This window comes from Medicago sativa, chromosome 3, assembly GCF_051527215.1.
Source record: "Medicago sativa cultivar Bolivia chromosome 3, Bolivia_mono, whole genome shotgun sequence".
NCBI classification, from domain to species: domain Eukaryota; kingdom Viridiplantae; phylum Streptophyta; class Magnoliopsida; order Fabales; family Fabaceae; genus Medicago; species Medicago sativa.
This window is the reverse complement of record NC_140751.1, coordinates 34,185,312-34,204,402: the sequence shown is the minus strand read 5'-3', so window position 1 is coordinate 34,204,402 and position 19,091 is coordinate 34,185,312. Positions and strand designations below refer to the sequence as shown.

At 38.1% G+C, this 19,091-nt stretch overlaps 1 protein-coding gene across 1 annotated transcript; it reads right to left on the bottom strand.

Annotated features, from left to right (window-relative positions):
- Positions 1-235: 235 nt before the first annotated feature.
- Positions 236-17,377, bottom strand: LOC146937277 (uncharacterized). Its single transcript, XM_085749386.1, has 7 exons — positions 17,309-17,377; positions 16,970-17,178; positions 16,602-16,888; positions 11,443-11,452; positions 6,906-7,952; positions 6,022-6,466; positions 236-790 (listed from the first exon to the last, which is right to left on the bottom strand). Exons 2-7 carry the CDS (start codon positions 17,035-17,037, stop codon positions 236-238), a joined length of 2,412 nt encoding a protein of 803 aa, XP_085605512.1. The 5' UTR covers positions 17,038-17,178; positions 17,309-17,377.
- Between the last annotated feature and the right edge of the window lie 1,714 nt (positions 17,378-19,091).

The following is a 19,091-nucleotide window of genomic DNA, read 5'->3' as shown; positions in this document are numbered from 1 at the left end:
CGAGTTATACAGAATGTATGTAAACTAATTTGTAGACCATTCTACTTTTAATGCAATGCATTTTACATTTCCTTTAAGTTTATGCGTTTAAGCTTTTACCCTTTCCTTTAATTTTATTTTGCTTTTACTTGCAATCTCAAACCTGTCGAGAGACGGTGCCTTTTTTGCTCTCAAACCAGTCCTGCTCTCTTTGTAACCTGAGTGCATTTCGTGGCCTTTTTCAAACCATTTTCGATCAAAACCTTTGCACAACATGTCCTGAGATTTCTAGTTCGGTCTCGCTTGTAATAATCAGAACTAGCCCGTAGTTTGCCGAAAACACTGGTAAACAATGGCCGAAGTCACCCCCTGTCCGGGGACATAACAATACCACATCAACGTGCTCAATAGTGTAAATAGGCGGAACCAAAACAACCAGACTCTTTGGAACAACAACATTCCGAGTTTCTTGACGATTTCTATCCTCTTCAAAAATTTGCACGTCGTCGTGCGCTACCTTTGATGCCAATTCTAACACAGGGATGTCAGAATGAGGCAATACCCGTGGAGGAATCACGTCTGAAACGTTTTGCAAAGCAAAAGTAAAAGAACTTGCCGTGACATCTTTATTTGGAACTGGTTGTGCAGCATTCTCATCAACTGTGGCAGCTGCTGGTGCGGTTTCTACAGCCACGTATTTGAACATACTGGAGGAAGAAGCTCCCTTTGCACCCTGGGGCCGAACAGTAGCTTTTTTATATGGCTCTTGTTTTTGCCCACGCTCCACATCCTTATAATTGAATAAATTTAGCTGCAAAAAAACTCCATCAATAAGAAGTGTTTTTTTCTTTTTTATTTTCTAAGTGAAAATATTTTTCCTATGAATATTTTTCCTGTGTTTTGTTAAGTATCGGCCATAATTTGCTCATTCATATTTTTTTTATTATAGATAAGTGAAATGTATTTATCAATGTATTTATTAATGTTTTTATTAGAATTTAATTTTGTGAATATATTTTTATACTAAATATTTAAACAATTTTATTTTTTTCATTGGATTACTTAAAAAAAGAAAAACTCATCGAATGTAGTCTGAGATAAAAACACATGTACATCATAAAACTTATTTTTAATAAATGTAAATTAAATATATGATTAGTTTTTTATATAATAAAAAAATGATTTTGACATTGAAAAATTTAGAGATTATTTTCTAGAGATTTTATGAAAAAGCATAATCAATTTTGTGTTTGTTTAGCTTGTTCAAAAAAAATTTTTGTGTTTGTTTATCGTAATAACAATCACTTGTTTGAAAAAAATAATTGTTTGCATACAACTATATAAATGAATTTTTTGTCACAAAATTATCTTCATCTTTTGATACTTATTTTGTCCCCCCTAAAAAAAAAATATATTTTTTGAAAAGTTATTCTAATCTCTTTTCATTTGAATTTTTTTTTTTTTTGAACAAATCAAAATGGAATATATTGCTCAAACGAAAAAGTGATTCACCCCGCACAAGGTGTGCTAAAGTGATGAATCACCCAAAATCTGTTACAAACCAAGGCACCTATGAGAAGGTTGCCACCACCCAAAAAACGAAATAATTACAAGAAAAATTACATAACACCCATACAACAAAGTGGTTGTCTCCACCAATCATGAAAACCAAAGGCAATAGGTACAAAATGAGAACACAACCATAAATAGGAGTTCATCTTCACCTTTTGAAGAATACTATGAGGATTGATTACCGCATTTTTGAAGATACAGTTGTTTCTATCCTTCCATATTGCCTAAATACACGCAAGCCAAATAATTTTTAGGTAAGAATGAACCGCTCGCGCCACGCCTGTTATATGAATAAACTGAAAATAGTGATCCTTGATTGCTCTTGGAAACACGAAAGAGATGTCAAGCCATTGACAGACTAAAAACCAAGCTTTCCCAAATAAATCACAACCAATAAAAAGATGATCCGTTGTTTCAATGACGCCACACCCTCCAACACATAAATTATCGTTAGCTTGAAGGATATGTCTTCTCACCAAATTTGATTTTGTCGGAATTCTATCTTGAAGCATACGCCAAGCAAATAGAGAAATCTTCATAGGCACTAATTTACGAGAAACATTGTTGATGTCACTCTCTATTACTCCTGTAACACCCCGTTCTCCCAACAATGTAATATTAATTATAATAATTAGAGTAAATCATACAACGGAGTGTCACATTGCTTTTCAAAATTTCATAAATAGAAAATAACTATTTATTTAAACCAACATTCAAAATATCTTTAAACTGCAGCGGAATAATTCTCTTAAAAATATAATTCAACATCAATCTAATTCTTGGCACAAAGGCCTCAACCTAATAAACATTATTCTCAACAACGGTAACTCCAACAACAAAGTCTTTTCAAAACATGATACATAGAAGAAATGAAGAAAACATTCGCGACGATCCCATCCTAATATGTATCAGAGCCCTAGACACTTGACCCAACCAACCTACAAGCCATCATTACCTGCAAGTTACCCATACGAAGGGCAACATTTTCAAGCAGAAGGGGTGAGAAACTTATTCAATAATAATAATATATAATCCATCAAATTAATGAAACAACAACATATTACAGCAGGCATCATTAATAATGTATATAAACGTATACATATAGCAACAACATAATCATCTTCAACAACGCTGAACAACAACAGCAACAACAACAAATTCGTTATCAATAACAACACCGACAACGACGACAACAACTCGACTATGCAACAACGACAACAACTAATGCATCATGCATGTGGTACCAATCTACGCGTGTTGAATGCTAAGCATTCCAGGGCATAAGCCCCCAACAATTTGGATGGTTAAAGCATCCCAGGGCATAAGCCCCCAACAAGTGAATGATAAACATTCCAGGGCATAAGCCCCCAACAGAAACATGAGTATGCATATGGACTCGACTTGTGTATATCAACATACAACTTCAACAACGACTACAACAACAACATATGTGCCAACAACAATTATGACACACTCCCCAACTTCGACATTAGATGATACAACAACGTCAACAACGGAAATCAACAACATAGCATATATATAAATCAATTACATTCATCTCAAAGTCCAAACATCCTTCAAAAGCAATTAAGTTTTGATCAATAGGACATAAGCCAAATACCCATAAAACACCTCAACTAAATCCCTAACACTTAAGTTTGAAGTTGGGAAACCAACCATAAGTTTTTTGGACTAACTTGGGATTAGTTATGCTAAGTTTTCTTTAAGTTTTCTGAATTGGACTATTTTTATCATAACTCAAAATTTACAGATCTTTTCCACGCCAAACCAAGGCCATTATAAAGCTAACTTAATTATCTACAACTTCCATGTTTACACCTAAGGCCAGTTCAAAACAGAAACGGGTGAAAAAAACGCAAGAACACGAAACAGGGGAATGTTGTCACTATTACATCGTACTACGATGGAATGCATCGTACTACGATGGGATATACTGAAAAAGTCATGTTTTCTAGTGGAAAAATCGTAGTATGATTTCCCAGCATCGTACTACGATGGAACCTGGACAGATTTACGGGAACAGACCAGTTTTAACTCCAAAACCCAATTTTTGATCTCCTAATCACCCAAAATGAATTAGAACAATGTTTACAGGTTCTATATACAACATAGCAACAAAAACAACATAGAAAACATGCATTCTCAACATAATTCATTACAATTCATCATTTATCACAACCTTTCTAAACCTAAAATCAAGAACACAACAATTCATCAAATTTCAGAATTATACATATTATTAGTGAAAGGAATCCCACCCTTACCTTAATTCAGCAAATTCTACAGCAAAAATGGTTGGATTCTCTCTTCCTAGCTCTTCTCCTAGCTTTCTCTTCCTTCTCTCAAAAACCAGTTTCTAAAGTTTTGTACGTACTGAATGTTATATTTATGACCTATTTGTTTTTACTGTAAACTAAAACCTCTCCTTTCTCTTAACTCCCTTAATTTCTATTAAATCCTCATTATTCCCCTTAAACCAAAATAAATGCTATTCCTTCCTTAATTCTATTTCTCCTATTATTTTAAATAACAAAACAATTATTCATTTAAATAACACACAACACATCATATACCAAATAAATCATATAAAATCATATAAAACACTCAAACATCCACTAAAATAATAGAATAAAAATGGGGCGTTACAACTCTCCCCAACTTATAGAATTTCGTCCTCGAAATATTACCTCAAGCAAATAACTCAGGATATGACTCTTGCATCTTACTCTCCAACTCCCAAGTAAGACTTTCACCAGTTGCTCCTCCCCAAACAACCCTCACTAGAGGTATCTCTTTGCCTCTCAACGTCTTCACCTTGCGATCATCAATCCTCAAAGGTAAAGTCTCCACCGTAAGGTTGTCTCTAACATGCACATCATATCTCGGAATAACATGTGAAGGATCCGCTACATACTTCCGAAGTTGCGACACATGAAACACATCATGCAAGTTCGAAAGATGTCGTGGCAAACCAACTCTATAAGTCACCGTGCCAATTCTCTCAGATATCTGATAAGGACCAATAAACTTTGGAGTCAACTTCTTGGACTTCAATGCACGACCCACACCGATCGTAGGAGTGACTCTCAAGAACACATGGTCACCCTCTTGAAACTCAAGGTCTTTTCTACGCTTGTCATGATAACTTTTCTGTCGACTCTGCGACGCTTTCATATGCTCTCTTATCATCTTGACCGTCTCCGTAGTTTGCTGAACTATTTCAGGTCCCAACACAACACTTTCACCCGACTCTAACCAACATAAAGGAGTTCTACACCTTCGACCATATAAAGCTTCGAAAGGTGCCATACCAATACTCGAATGGTAACTATTGTTGTACGTGAACTCTATCAACGGTAGGTGACTATCCCAAGCTCCACCTTGCTCAAGCACACACACCCTCAACAAATCTTCTAATGACTGAATCGTTCTTTCCGACTGACCATCTGTTTGCGGATGATAAGCTGAACTCAACCTCAACTGAGAGCCCAAAGCTTCTTGTAAGCTCTTCCAGAATCTCGAAGTGAACCTCGGATCTCTATCCGACACAATACTCGACGGGACACCGTGCAACTTCACAATAATATGAATATAAATCTCTGCCAACTGAGCTACTGAATAAGTGATATTAATCGGAATAAAATGTGCCGACTTTGTCAATCTATCGACAACAACCCAAATGGCATCATGCCCTCTTTGAGTGTTGGGTAAACTAGTCACAAAGTCCATGGAGATGCTATCCCATTTCCATTCAGGCACATCTAAAGGCGTCAACAAACCAGCAGGTCTCTGATGTTCAACTTTAGATTTCTGACAAGTCAAACAAGCATATACAAATTGTGCGACATCACGCTTCAACCCAGACCACCAAAACAGTTTCTTCAAGTCATGATACATCTTTGTAGCTCCCGGATGGATACTCAAGCTACTTCTGTGACTTTCTTCTAAAATCAAATTTTTCAATTCATCATTATCAGGGATACAAATCCTGCCTCGGAATCTCAACACTCCTTGATCATCAACCTGAAAATCACCATTTGCAGTCTGATTACTAGCAACCATCAAGTCTACAATTTACACATCAACTTCCTGTGCTTCTTTGATACTCTTCAAGAAATCATTATTAATCTTCAACATACCCAACTGCACACTCTGAGGTGCCAATTCACAAACAAGACTCAAGTCTCTAAACTGTTCCAGCAATTCAAATTATTTTACCATCATAGCAGACATATGCAACGTCTTCCTGCTCAAGGCATCTGCAACCACATTGGCTTTACCTGGATGATAATTCAAACTGAAATCATAATCCTTTATCAATTCGAGCCACCTTCTCTGTCTCATATTCAACTCCTTTTGATCAAATAAATATTTCAGACTTTTATGATCACTAAACACCTCAAATCTGGAACCGTACAAGTAGTGTCTCCAAATTTTCAACACAAAAACCACAACAGCTAACTCCAGATCATGCGTAGGATAATTCTTCTCATGAATTCTCAAATGTCTAGAAGCATAAGCCACTACTTTACCATTTTGCATCAGCAGACCACCCAAGCCCAAATTTGACGCGTCACAATATACAACAAAAGCTTCACCTGGCTTTGGTAAAATCAAAATTGGAGCTGTCGTCAACCGTTGCTTCAGTTCATTGAAACTACTCTCACACTGAGCATCCCACACAAACGCCTTACCTTTACAAGTCAACTGAGTCAATGGAAGTGCCAACTTCGAAAACCCTTGAATAAATCTACGATAATAACCAGCCAAACCCAAGAAACTTCTAATCTCGGTAACCGACTTAGGAGTCTCCCATTGCGATACCGCATCAACCTTCGACGAATCTACAACAATTCCTCTACCAGAAACAATATGGCCAAGAAAACTTACATTACTTAACCAAAATTCGCATTTGGATAACTTAGCATACAACTTCTTTTATTTCAACACCTGTAGCACAATCTTCAAATGTTCTGCATGCTCTTCTTCAGTCTTAGAATAAATCAAGATATCATCAATAAACACAACAACAAACTTATCCAGAAAAGCATGAAAAATTCTGTTCATATATTCCATGAACACACCAGGTGCATTAGTAACACCGAAAGGCATCACCTTATATTCATAGTGTCCATATCGCGTCCTAAGCGCCGTCTTCTGCATATCTTCATCCTTCACCTTGATCTGATGGTAACCTGACCTTAAGTCAATCTTGCTAAACACGCGAGTACCCACTAATTGATCCATCAAGTCGTTAATTCTCGGAAGTGGATACCTATTCTTTATCGTCACTTTATTCAACTGACGATAATCTATACATAATCTCATGCTACCATCCTTCTTCTTTACCAACAACACCGGCTGAAACACTCGGTCTTACAAACTTCTTATCAAGTAAATCTTCTAACTGCTTCTTCAATTCTGCCGACTTGGAAGCTGACATACGGTAAGGGGCCATCGACACAGGCTTCGTACCCGGCACAAGATCAATCGAAAATTCAACCTCCCTCTCTGGTGGTACATCAGGAATCTCATCAGGAAACACTTCTGGAAATTCATTTACAACAGGTAACCTGTCAATCACAGCCTGATTCTCCACAGACAAATATGCCATTAAAGAAAACATCAAGTCTCCATCATGTTCTAACTGCTTGGTAGATAAAAATTCTGCTCCACTCTCTTCTTCAGCAGAAGAAAAGTACACCGTCTTTCTAAAACAATTAATATGCACATGGTTGTATTCCAACCAGTTCATACCAAGAATCACATCCATACCCGCCAACGGCAAACATACAAGATCAACTTCAAAATCCCTACCATACATGGATATAGGACAACTCCGACAAACAAGAGAAGTGGTTACTAAACCCTTAGCTGGAGTTTCAACAACCATTTCCCCAGGCATACTTGACATAACTAAACCCAACTTATTTGCACAATCAACAACAATGAAACAATGTGTAGCACCAGTATCAATAATAGCAATTAAATGAGTACCATTGAAGAAACAAGTACCTCTAATAAGTCGATCTTCATTATCCGTTTGTGTACCAGTCAGTGCAAACACCTTTCCACTTGACTGAGCCTTCTTAGGCTTCTTGCACTGAGAACTAAGATGACCTTCTTCATCACAATTGAAGCAAACGATGTCACCACGCTTGCACTCAGTTATTGTATGACCCTTCTTGCCACAACGAAAACACTTCTTCTCATCTCGTTGATTACATGCATTACTCTTGTGGCCTTTCTCACCACACTTGTAGCAAACTATCTCAGCATGAACATGTCTTCCTTTGGGTCTCCTCTCATCATGCATCCTCTGTTTGCCCTTGTCAGCAGGAGCACTGTAAGGCTTCGGACGACTCTGCTGTCCCTTACCTCTACGGTCATGATAGACGTTTGGCAAGTGCACCAAATACTATCGAAGTAGTAAAAATATCGATCCCACGAGGACTGTTTTAAACTTTAATAATTCAATTGCGTTATATAATCAGGATGTATAAAAGTTATTTTTAGTTTGCCACTAGGTAGAAGATTTGGTTTGATTTTATGAAATCAAATAAAAGAAATAGATTTGGTTAAGAAAATATGGAGAGATGAGATCAGATCCTTTGAATCCTCTAAGTTCCCCTAATTGGTCTACTGCACCTATTTGTTATGAATCCTCTTCTAATTTACGATGATTAACAAAATAGCCCTAATCAATTCCTTGAGTTAGGACCCTCTTCTTAAACTACAGCCCCTAATTCCTTAGGTTGTCTAATAATTCTTGAAGGTTTTACCGAACGTTAACCTATTATCACTAACAAACGATTATCTATTCCTAGACTAACCCTGTTTATTAGAACAATTCAATTAGGTCTAAGTCGAAAGCCATGGTCAGTGGTCGTTCGTTCTCACGAAATCAAGTTATATGTGATCAAGATATAAAAAGCATTAAGAACAATTGAATTGAATAAACTAGAATTGAATTCATAAACAAAATAGAGTTTCACAGCAACCTGTGTCAATTAGGGTTACAAAGATTCATCTCGGATATAATCTCTAAGAGATTTAGCTACTCATAATCGAGTTTACAAATAGCATAATCAATGAAATAATTAAAACATACATGAATTGGTAAAAGGTTGAAGAAATCGCCCTTCTAGCCGTCTCCGATGTCTCAAAATCGCACTTTGCTCTCCAAAATCGTAACCCTTGTTCTTCAGGATTAGTGCAGTATTTATAGAAGTCATGGGCGTGACCCATCAAAATCGCGCCGTACCATGTATATAGGCGTGCCGCGATTTCCCTCAAACAGGGAGGATGTAATTTTGCTTCAAAAATCGCAGCACGGCTTGAAATTGGCGTGGCGCGATTTCCTTCGAACAGACTTCAATATTTAAGCTTTTTGCACTCCAAAACAGTATAAATTGCATGATAACTCTATCAAAATGTCACAATAAGTCCTAAAAATTACGTAATGACAGCATGTCATCACAACCCCAAACTTAAAGCATTCCTTGTCCTCTAGGAATTTGCTTGCAACAGTGACAAACGACAGTAAAATAACAGTTACCTGACAAAACGCTAGTACCCAAAAGTTCATTCTCCTTCTAGCTAAAGATGAGCTAGTTTGACTTGTTTGCATCCACCAATTCACAACTCCTCGCATCAAATTGAAACAGGGTTCTACCAGTCGACATGCATGTCTACATATTACCATACGCTTGAAAAGTTTCTAAATATCAATCAAAGTCAATATCATTACACTCTTTTGAGGTCTTTAGGGTTATAACGGGGCTTAGGTGAAAGGTGGGATATATTTGGATAAGTAGGCTACACAAAATTTGAGTTAGGCATTCCTACGGAAGTTAAAGCACAAAATTCAATCCTTCAATCATTCACCTTGTGGAATAACAATCAATGCAAAGGTACTAGAGAATATTTTTAACATTTAGGGACAATCGAGTTTGAAGTTACTCGGATTTTCAATGTTTTGTCCCTTTTTCATCATTCAATTTTCTTTTTTTTTTGATACACCATTTTTGTGTATATTTCGCATGACAATTTCATATTTCATTCATTTTTGTTCTCTTATTCTCTAGTACCCCCACCCCAAACATAGTTGGTTGCAAATTCCAATAGCAACCCCAAACTTAATCTTTAGCAACATTCTACAATGCCTTAACTCAGAAAATACATTAAGGGACAAGTCCTAAAAGTTTCTAGGCTTGTAATGTAGTTTGTCACCGAACAAAAAGTTCTAATCCTACCGGCTCACAATTGGTTAAGAAAGGATAAATTCAACAAATTAAAACAGGGTAGGCTTCAAAAAGGCTCACAGGACCAAGCACTTTTGCCTCAGTGTGTAATCGACAAAGACCAATCAATAATAGAGAAACAATGCAAGTTCTAGAAATGTAGTTGCATGGAAAACTAATCTAAATATAAGTAAATTGAAAAACAAATTTGGCAATGAACCATATGGCTGAGATTTCTGGGAGTATGTGACTACCTAGCAACGCCGTACACTTCGCCTTTGAATCAAGTCACCCCTCCTTTAGAACTTTTGGAATACCGTTTCATCAAACAACTGTTACTAAACTGGAATAGGTCACATGAAACAAAACAAATTCATTAATAATAAACAAGTGCAGGAGCAATTACAATAGGGAAATAAGTTGAATGGACTTCGACATAAAAAGAAAATAAAAAAAAATACATCAAAAGAAAAATAACTGAAAATAAAATACAAAGCAGAAAATGCTAATCCATCAGTAGATCAGCCCATGTTCATATCATCATCCGAGTGTCCAGCCCCCGGTGTCCTCAATCCTTCAAAGATGCCATCCCCTTGATCTTGCTCGATGGCATTGAAATCATCAGTGATTTCCCTCCTCATGCGCAGACCATGCTCTTCTTGATGTGTAAAATATTGCTCCATGCGCTCACGGGAGCCTCCAAACCTCTCATAAGACCCACTAATCGGATCCATATGCAATTGAGCCTCCGCAGCAAACGCAGTTGAGAACCTAGGACGGTTCACCCACAGCTGGTCCGAAGTCTCATTCATCCAATTAGCTTGCACATGCATGAATTCCTCAAGCTTCGGGTGAAGAGGAGCATAACCCCCTTGGCTACTGCTCCCTCCTTGCTCCATTTGTTGTTGCCTTGCTGCCTCCCTCTCTCTCTCTCTCCTTCATATAGCCCTCATATTTCTTCACAAATCCATCCATTACCGAGTCGGTGATTGGTTTCATATTGCTGGTGTTGAGATCACTATCATAAGCCGGCACAAGCTCTTGCTCACACAACCAATTAATTAGACTTCCATGCCCCAATTGTGTGGTGTTTCTGGTTGCTAGATCATGAAGACTATTGGCCAAGAGGCGGCCAATATCTATAGGGTGCTCCTTGATGATTGCATAGGCAGTAAGCACCCTCTTGATAGGAATTTCAGAAGTGTAAGATGCACTCTCAAGAGTCTGGACCAAATAGGACACCCACGCCTTGGGTATTGGCAACATCTCCGCATAGGTAAGCATCCTGGACTTTTTCCAAGTTGACCCAGGCCTACACATAGTTGTAATGATCTCATCAAAAGTATCCTCCGTAATACCAAATCTCTCCTTCCTCAATTTTTCAACCCAACACTCCTCCGGTGCTTGAACATTCAGCCATGCATTGAGAGCATCCGGGCTGAAATCAATATACTTGCCTCGAACAAAAGATTGAAAGGGTGTATCGGACACCCTTGCATTTGCAAAGATTTCGACGATCACCGTTTTGTTGTTTGCTTCATCGATCATCTCATTCAACCTCGTCCACCCCCTCCTTCGTAATTCAGACTCAAAGAAAGGATACTTCACAAGCTTTGTGAAATCAAACTTCCTCTCCCCTATGACTTCGAAACTCTTCATAGATTGATGGAACTCTTGGGCTTGGTCATTGATGAAATGGATGGCGTTTTCGAGTGGTTCGGATGCGGCACGAGGGCGTTTGGATTTGTTTGTGGATGGTTTGGGGTTGGTGGCTTTCTTTGAGCGGGTGTTTCTTTGGTTGGAGGCCATTTGTGAGTCAAAGGAAGATGGTGAATGGGAAATTTGTGGAGTTTTGGAAAATTGGTGAATTGTGAAGGTTTAGGTTGATGAATGGATGATGAATTCATGGTTTGATGATGTTTAGGAAGTGATTAGGATGATGATAATGATGGAATTTCGTGGTTAGGTTTCTAGGGAAATTTTAACAGAGTAACAGTAGGAAATTGGGAATGGGATGAATGGTGAAAAAGGCAGGTTTTATAGGCCTGTTTGGTGAAAATCGCGGCACGCCAAAATGCAAGGCGCGACGCGATTTTGTGTTGAAACGGCTAGTAACGGCTAGTTTTACAACGGTTGGCAAATGGTGGGTTTGTAACGGCTAGTTTTTGAAACATATGGGCAGTTTCCAAGCAAAATCGCGCTGCGGCCAAATACAAGGCGCAGTGCGATTTCATTAAAACAGGGGAAGTGTTTTTTTGTTCCTCAAAATCGCGGCATGCCAAAATACACAGAGCGGCGCGATTTTGATGAAAACAGGAGGGTGTTTTGCTTCCTAGGGCCAAAAATTTTTGTTTTCTTGAAAAATGCCTGAGTTCATTGAATTTTTGAAAAGCTTTTGAGGAGAGAATTATGCAAGACATCAGTACCTTGCATGATTTTCTTGGCAAGAGGTATATTTTGAAAAAAAAAAAAATTAAACTTTCCTGCCTTGTATTAAAAGAAAAGAAAAATATTTTTGTGTTTTTTTTTTTGAAAGCAATAAAATCATACCTGAAAATTAAACAGTGGGTTGCCTCCCACCCTGCGCTTCTTTACCGTCACTAGCTTGACTGATGACGATCCCTAAGGATCAGTGGATGTTTCTCCCTCTTCATTGTTTGGGAGTCCTCTTTCATGGTACCGTTTCAGCTTTTGTTCCTTACCCTTGAAAGTTCCTTGTGCACCAGACTTCCTTAAATCCACAGTTTCATCAAAAGGCTTGTTCCTTACCACCCCTTTGTCATAGTACCTCCTAACTCTTTCTATTGTATCAGAGAAGATAGAAAGCATACACCATTGAAAAGTAGCCTGCTCATTACGCATTCCAAAGGGGATCTTCTTATAAGCAAATACACCACAAGGATTAGTAAAAGTAGTCTTAGGCATATTGTTCCAGGTTCCCAATCCCCCATACTTGTTGTCAAGGATGTCTCCTGATGATTTTTAATGCATAAGTTTTGTGCTTGCTTTAAGTTGCTTGACACACTCTGTCACCCCAACATCTTCAACCACTTCCTTACTTTCAATAGGCTTAACAATTTCTCCTTCTATAGGTTGAATAGGTTGAGATTCAAGGGAGTTCTTTTCGACTGTTTCTTCAACAACGTCAATCCGGTAACACTTGTGGTTCTCATCTTGGTGCTTCATTGCCTCAAAGATATTGAAAACTACCTGCTCCTTATGGAACCTCAACATTAGCTCTCCACGTTCAACATCAATCAAAGCACGACCGGTTGCAAGGAAAGGTCTTCCTAGAATGAGTGGCATTTCTTCGTCTTCAGCCATATCTAAGATCACAAAATCTGCTGGAAACACCAAGTCATTAACCTTGACTAGCACATCTTCAAGCACATCGAAAGGATAAGAGATTGACCGATCAGCTAAAGTAATGGTCATTCTTGTTGGTTTTGGTTCCCCACACTTAAGCTTCTTCATCATTGAAAGAGGCATCAAGTTGATACTTGCTCCCAAGTCACATAAAGCTCTACCAATGTCTACCGGTCCAATTGAACAAGGGATAGTAAAAGCTCCAGGATCCTTCAGCTTAGGTGGCAGCTTCTTTTGAAGAATAGCACTACAATTCTCAGAAAGTGCTATGTTCTCATCATTCTTAGGCTTCCTTCGTTTGGTTAACAAGTCTTTCATGAACTTAGCATATAACGGCATTTGTTCAAGAGCTTCGCCGAAAGGAATATTCACCTGAAGTTGTGAGAAAAGTTGCATGAACTTCTTGAATTGACCTTCATCCTTTTCTTTCTTCTTTGAAAGGTGAGGGTATGGAAGCTTCACATATGATGGAATAACCTATGGTTTGTCTCCATCCTTCAATATTTGACTCTTCGTCTTCCTCAAGATTGAATCTTCATCAATTAACTTCTCACTTTTTTCTCCCTCTATTTTTCCCTTCCTTTCGTTTTCAACTACTCCATGATCATTTTCTTTTTCAACTACACCCTCATTATTTTTTTCAACTACACCATTCTCCTCCACCTCAACTACATCATCAACCTTCTGTGGAGCTTTTGGAACTAAAGGTGTCAAAACCTTTTTGCTCCTCAATTCAATAGCATTACAAGAATCATTCTTAGGGTTGTCTTTAGTGTTACCTGAGAATCCACCTTTACTTTGTTCAGCCAATTTCTTAGCTAATTGCCCCAGTTGAGTTTCAAGCATCTTCCTTGAAGCTTCATTGTTCTTTCTTTTAGCTTCTTGACTTTTCTTCATCTTTTCGGAGTTGCCTTGAGTCATCTTCATGAAATTCATCATAGTTTCCTCAAGAGCTGATGGATTTCTTTGTTGTTGTTGAGGAGGAGTAAGCATCTGAGAATTCAAAGCGTTGTTATTCGAGTAGCTTAGATTGGGATGCTTGTTGATTCCTGGAGTGTAGTACTGATTTTGCCTTTGATATCCTCCCATGTAGTTAGCTTCCTCACTTGATCCTTCTGGTACACATTCACCATTGCGATGTTCTTCACCACATAGATCACACTTGATTGCAGCCACTTGTTGTTGCTTATGAGCCAAAGTGAAGCCTTGAAACTCCTTAGTTAGAGCTTCGATTTGTTTGTTCATAGCTGCTTGGTTAGCAAGGATAGCAGTTTGTTCACTCACCCCAAACACTCGTCTTTCCTTCTTCTTAGCTTCATCACGATACTCATTTCCAGCCTTGTTTTCTATCAAAGCTTGGACTTCATGAACAGTTTTGCTCTTGAGACTACCTCCTGCGGAAGCATCTAAGAACATTCTAGTGTTTGGTGTTACCCCCTCAGTGAAGATTTGGAGGTATTGTTTCTCAGTGAACTCATGATTAGGGCATCTCTTAAGAAGCAAATTGAATCGCTCCCAAGCATCATATAATGACTCACCTTCTCCTTGCTTGAAGTTAGATATCTCCATCTTCTTTTCCCAATACTTAGACATAGGGAAATATTTCTCCAAGAACTTCAGCTCTAACTCTTCCCATGTTTGGACAGTCCCGTTTGGTATTGTTAGCAACCAATCTTTTGCTCTTCCCGTCAAGGTGAAAGGAAATAGCCTTAGTTTCTTTTGTGCTTCAGTCACGGTGGATGGTTGCACACAAAACTCGCAAGTTTCAGCAAAGCGGCTCAAGTGTTCATGAGGACTCATAGCTTCAGTCCCATCGAATTGCTTGTCCTACAAACCGTTGAGGACAGTTGTCTTGATGTCGAAAGCTACGGGGTTAGCTGGTTGAAAAGTATGGGTCAGTTGACAGCGATGAGTGGCTAACCCGTAGTCTCCTAGCTTAGGTCTCGGTGGTACAACTCCTTCACCTTCCATAGTTGCAGATTTAGGAGAAGAGATCGTTTCAGATTCAGTTGAGAGTGGCTCCGGTATTTGTTCTCGAACACCCGGTGGAACGGACTGAGCTAACCTTTGCGACCGGACAGCTTTCCGAAGTGCTCTAGCAGTTCTTTCAATTTCCGATCGTACTCTAAGTCGTCTGAGCTCTGTTTACCTTGCATAAACAGCAAAATACCTTAGTAGCACTGCACAACGCAAAGTAATCAAGTGAATATGAAAACAGAAAAATAAAAATTAAAAACAAAAAATTAAATTGCAAAAACCCTAAATTATAACGTAATTGCCTTGTTGAAATAATTCAACAGTCCCCGGCAACGGCGCCAAAAACTTGATAGACGTTTGACAAGTGCACCAAATACTATCGAAGTAGTAAAAATATCGATCCCACGAGGACTGTTTTTAACTTCAATAATTCAATTGCGTTATATAATCAGGATGTATAAAAGTTATTTTTAGTTTGCCACTAGGCAGAAGATTTGGTTTGATTTTATGAAATCAAATAAAAGAAATAGATTTGGTTAAGAAAATATGGAGAGATGAGATCAGATCCTTTGAATCCTCTAAGTTCCCCTAATTGGTCTACTGCACCTATTTGTTATGAATCCTCTTCTAATTTACGATGATTAACAAAATAGCCCTAATCAATTCCTTGAGTTAGGACCCTCTTCTTAAACTACAGCCCCTAATTCCTTAGGTGGTCTAATAATTCTTGAAGGTTTTACCGAACGTTAACCTATTATCACTAGCAAACGATTATCTATTCCTAGACTAACCCTGTTTATTAGAACAATTCAATTAGGTCTAAGTCGAAAGCCATGGTCAGTGGTCGTTCGTTCCCACGAAATCAAGTTATATGTGATCAAGATATAAAAAGCATTAAGAACAATTGAATTGAATAAACTAGAATTGAATTCATAAACAAAATAGAGTTTCACAGCAACATGTGTCAATTAGGGTTACAAAGATTCATCTCGGATCTAATCTCTAAGAGATTTAGCTACTCATAATCGAGTTTACAAATAGCATAATCAATGAAATAATTAAAACATACATGAATTGGTAAAAGGTTGAAGAAATCGCCCTTCTAGCCGTCTCCGATGTCTCAAAATCGCACTTTGCTCTCCAAAATCGTAACCCTTGTTCTTCAGGATTAGTGCAGTATTTATAGAAGTCATGGGCCTGACCCATCAAAATCGCGCCGCGCCATGTATATAGGCGTGCCGCGATTTCCCTCAAACAGGGAGGATGTAATTTTGCTTCAAAAATCGCAGCACGGCTTGAAATTGGCGTGGCGCGATTTCCTTCGAACAGACTTCAATATTTAAGCTTTTTGCACTCCAGAACAGTATAAATTGCATGAGAACTCTATAAAAATGTCACAATAAGTCCTAAAAATTACGTAATGACAACATGTCATCAGGTCACTCATCGCCTTGTAATGAGCTTTCGTATCCTCCTCGTAAATTCTGCAGCTACTCACTAATTCAGAAAAGTTCCTCATCTTCTGGTAACCAATGGCCCGCTTTATATCAGCACGCAGACCATTCTCGAACCTAATACACTTCGAAAACTCAGCATTCTCCGCGGTGTAATGTGGATAGGACTTAGCAAGCTCCACAAATTTCGCAGCATACTCCGTCACCGACATATCTCCTTGCTTCAATTCAAGGAACTCAATCTCCTTCTTACCTCGGACATCCTTCGGAAAATACCTACTCAGGAATTCTCTCATGAACACAGCCCACGTTACCTCAGCACCATCTTGCTCTAGGATAGGAAGCTCACCTACCCACAAGTCATCTGCCTCCTCAGCCAACATATGGGTACCGAAGCGTACCTTCTGAGCCTCGCTGCATTGCATGACTCGAAAAATTCTCTCAATCTCCTTGAGCCACTACTGAGCTCCATCAGGGTCATACCTTGCTTTAAAGGTTGGCGGTTGATTCCTCAAAAAGGTCTCTAGCAATCTTACACCATCATTAGCACCAGCCCCAGCATTGTTCTGTTGTTGCCCCACCACTTGGGCCATAGCTTACAAAGCGGCAACAAGGGCAGCATCGTTTCTTCTAGCCATTCTAAAATTCTACACAACAAAGCAATCCAGAACAACAAGGACAATACAAAATTGTCACACAACACTACTAGGCTCGACACGACTCTACTAATTGGCCGGACGGACCGACCTGCTCTGATACCAATTGTAACACCCCGTTCTCCCAACAACGTAATATTAATTATAATAATCAGAGTAAATCATACAACGGAGTGTCACACTGCTTTTCAAAATTTCATAAATAGAAAATAACTATTTATTTAAACCAACATTCAAATATCTTTAAACTGCAGTGGAATAATTCTTTTAAAAATATAATTCAACATCAATATAATTCTTGGCACAAAGGCCTCAACCTAATAAACATTATTCTCAACAATGGTAACTCCAACAACAAAGTCTTTTCAAAACATGATCCATATAAGAAATGAAGAAAACATTCGCGACGATCCCCATCCTAATATGTATCAGAGCCCTAGACACTTGAGCCAACCAACCTACAAGCCATCATTACCTGCAAGTTACCCATACGAAGGACAACATTTTCAAGCAGAATGGGTGAGAAACTTATTCAATAATAATATATAATCCATCAAATTAATGAAACAACAACATATTACAGCAGGCATCATTAATAATGTATATAAACGTATACATATAGCAACAACATAATCATCTTCAACAACGCTGAACAACAATAGCAACAACAACAAATTCGTTATCAATAACAACACCGACAACTCGACAATGCGACAACGACAACAACAACTCGACAATGCAACAACGACAACAACTAATGCATCATGCATGTGGTACCAATCTACGCGCGTTGAATGTAACACCCTAATTCCCGACGGTCATTTTATATAATAATAGTCATGGTTTTAACTAAAAAGGATGTCACACACATTAATTCATATTTCACATAATAAAATAATAGAGAATCAGATACAACAACGGAAGATACTTCATAAAATTTCATAATTATAAATGTCTTGTCTTTAACATTATTTAGGAAATACAGCTTAAAACATCATAGTGCTTAAACTTCATAATTTAAGGACATTCAACGTTTAACCCAACCCCAGTGTTACAGATCAGAGCACGTATTTATTCGACTACTTAATATCCCAAATAATAGCTACAGGAGTATGTCCCCATCACCACCTTCTAAGCATCTCGCAATTCTAAAGCTCCTCATCCTGAATATCTGTACCCCAAGGGTACAGACACCAAAATACACAAACAACAACAAAGGGGTGAGAATTCACATCATAGCATATATTGGGATACATGAATAATAAAGTAGATAATCATATCTTCATCGGTACTTCGTCTAATCATCATCAATCATTCATCATACCATCACCAATCATTCATCATAATATTCATACAATTCATTTCATATACATCATTAACACATACATCTTATGCACACCTTTAACACACATATCACATTCACATCATTAGCACATATCAAAGTTCACCTAACATGACCTATATGCAACATAATTTATTCCTAGACCTACATGCATGCTGGTACCGGATCCTATCGTCAAAATAATGTAAGTCAGAGGTGTGTTACTGAACTTACATCCGTCATTCGTCATTACGCAGTATGATATGATGCATGAAGACCCACCAAAACATCATTTAGAAGACACATAAACAACATATCATCATCTTTACATCATAGTTACTCGTCATATTGCTTGTTATTAGAAAACAAGTACGTCATTCGTCATACATCATTTTACATCATTCGTCTTTAATAATCATAACATCATTTTACATCATCATCTTACGTCATTATCAACTCATCATCATTTTACACCATATATTCGTCTACCTATGTCTAACTC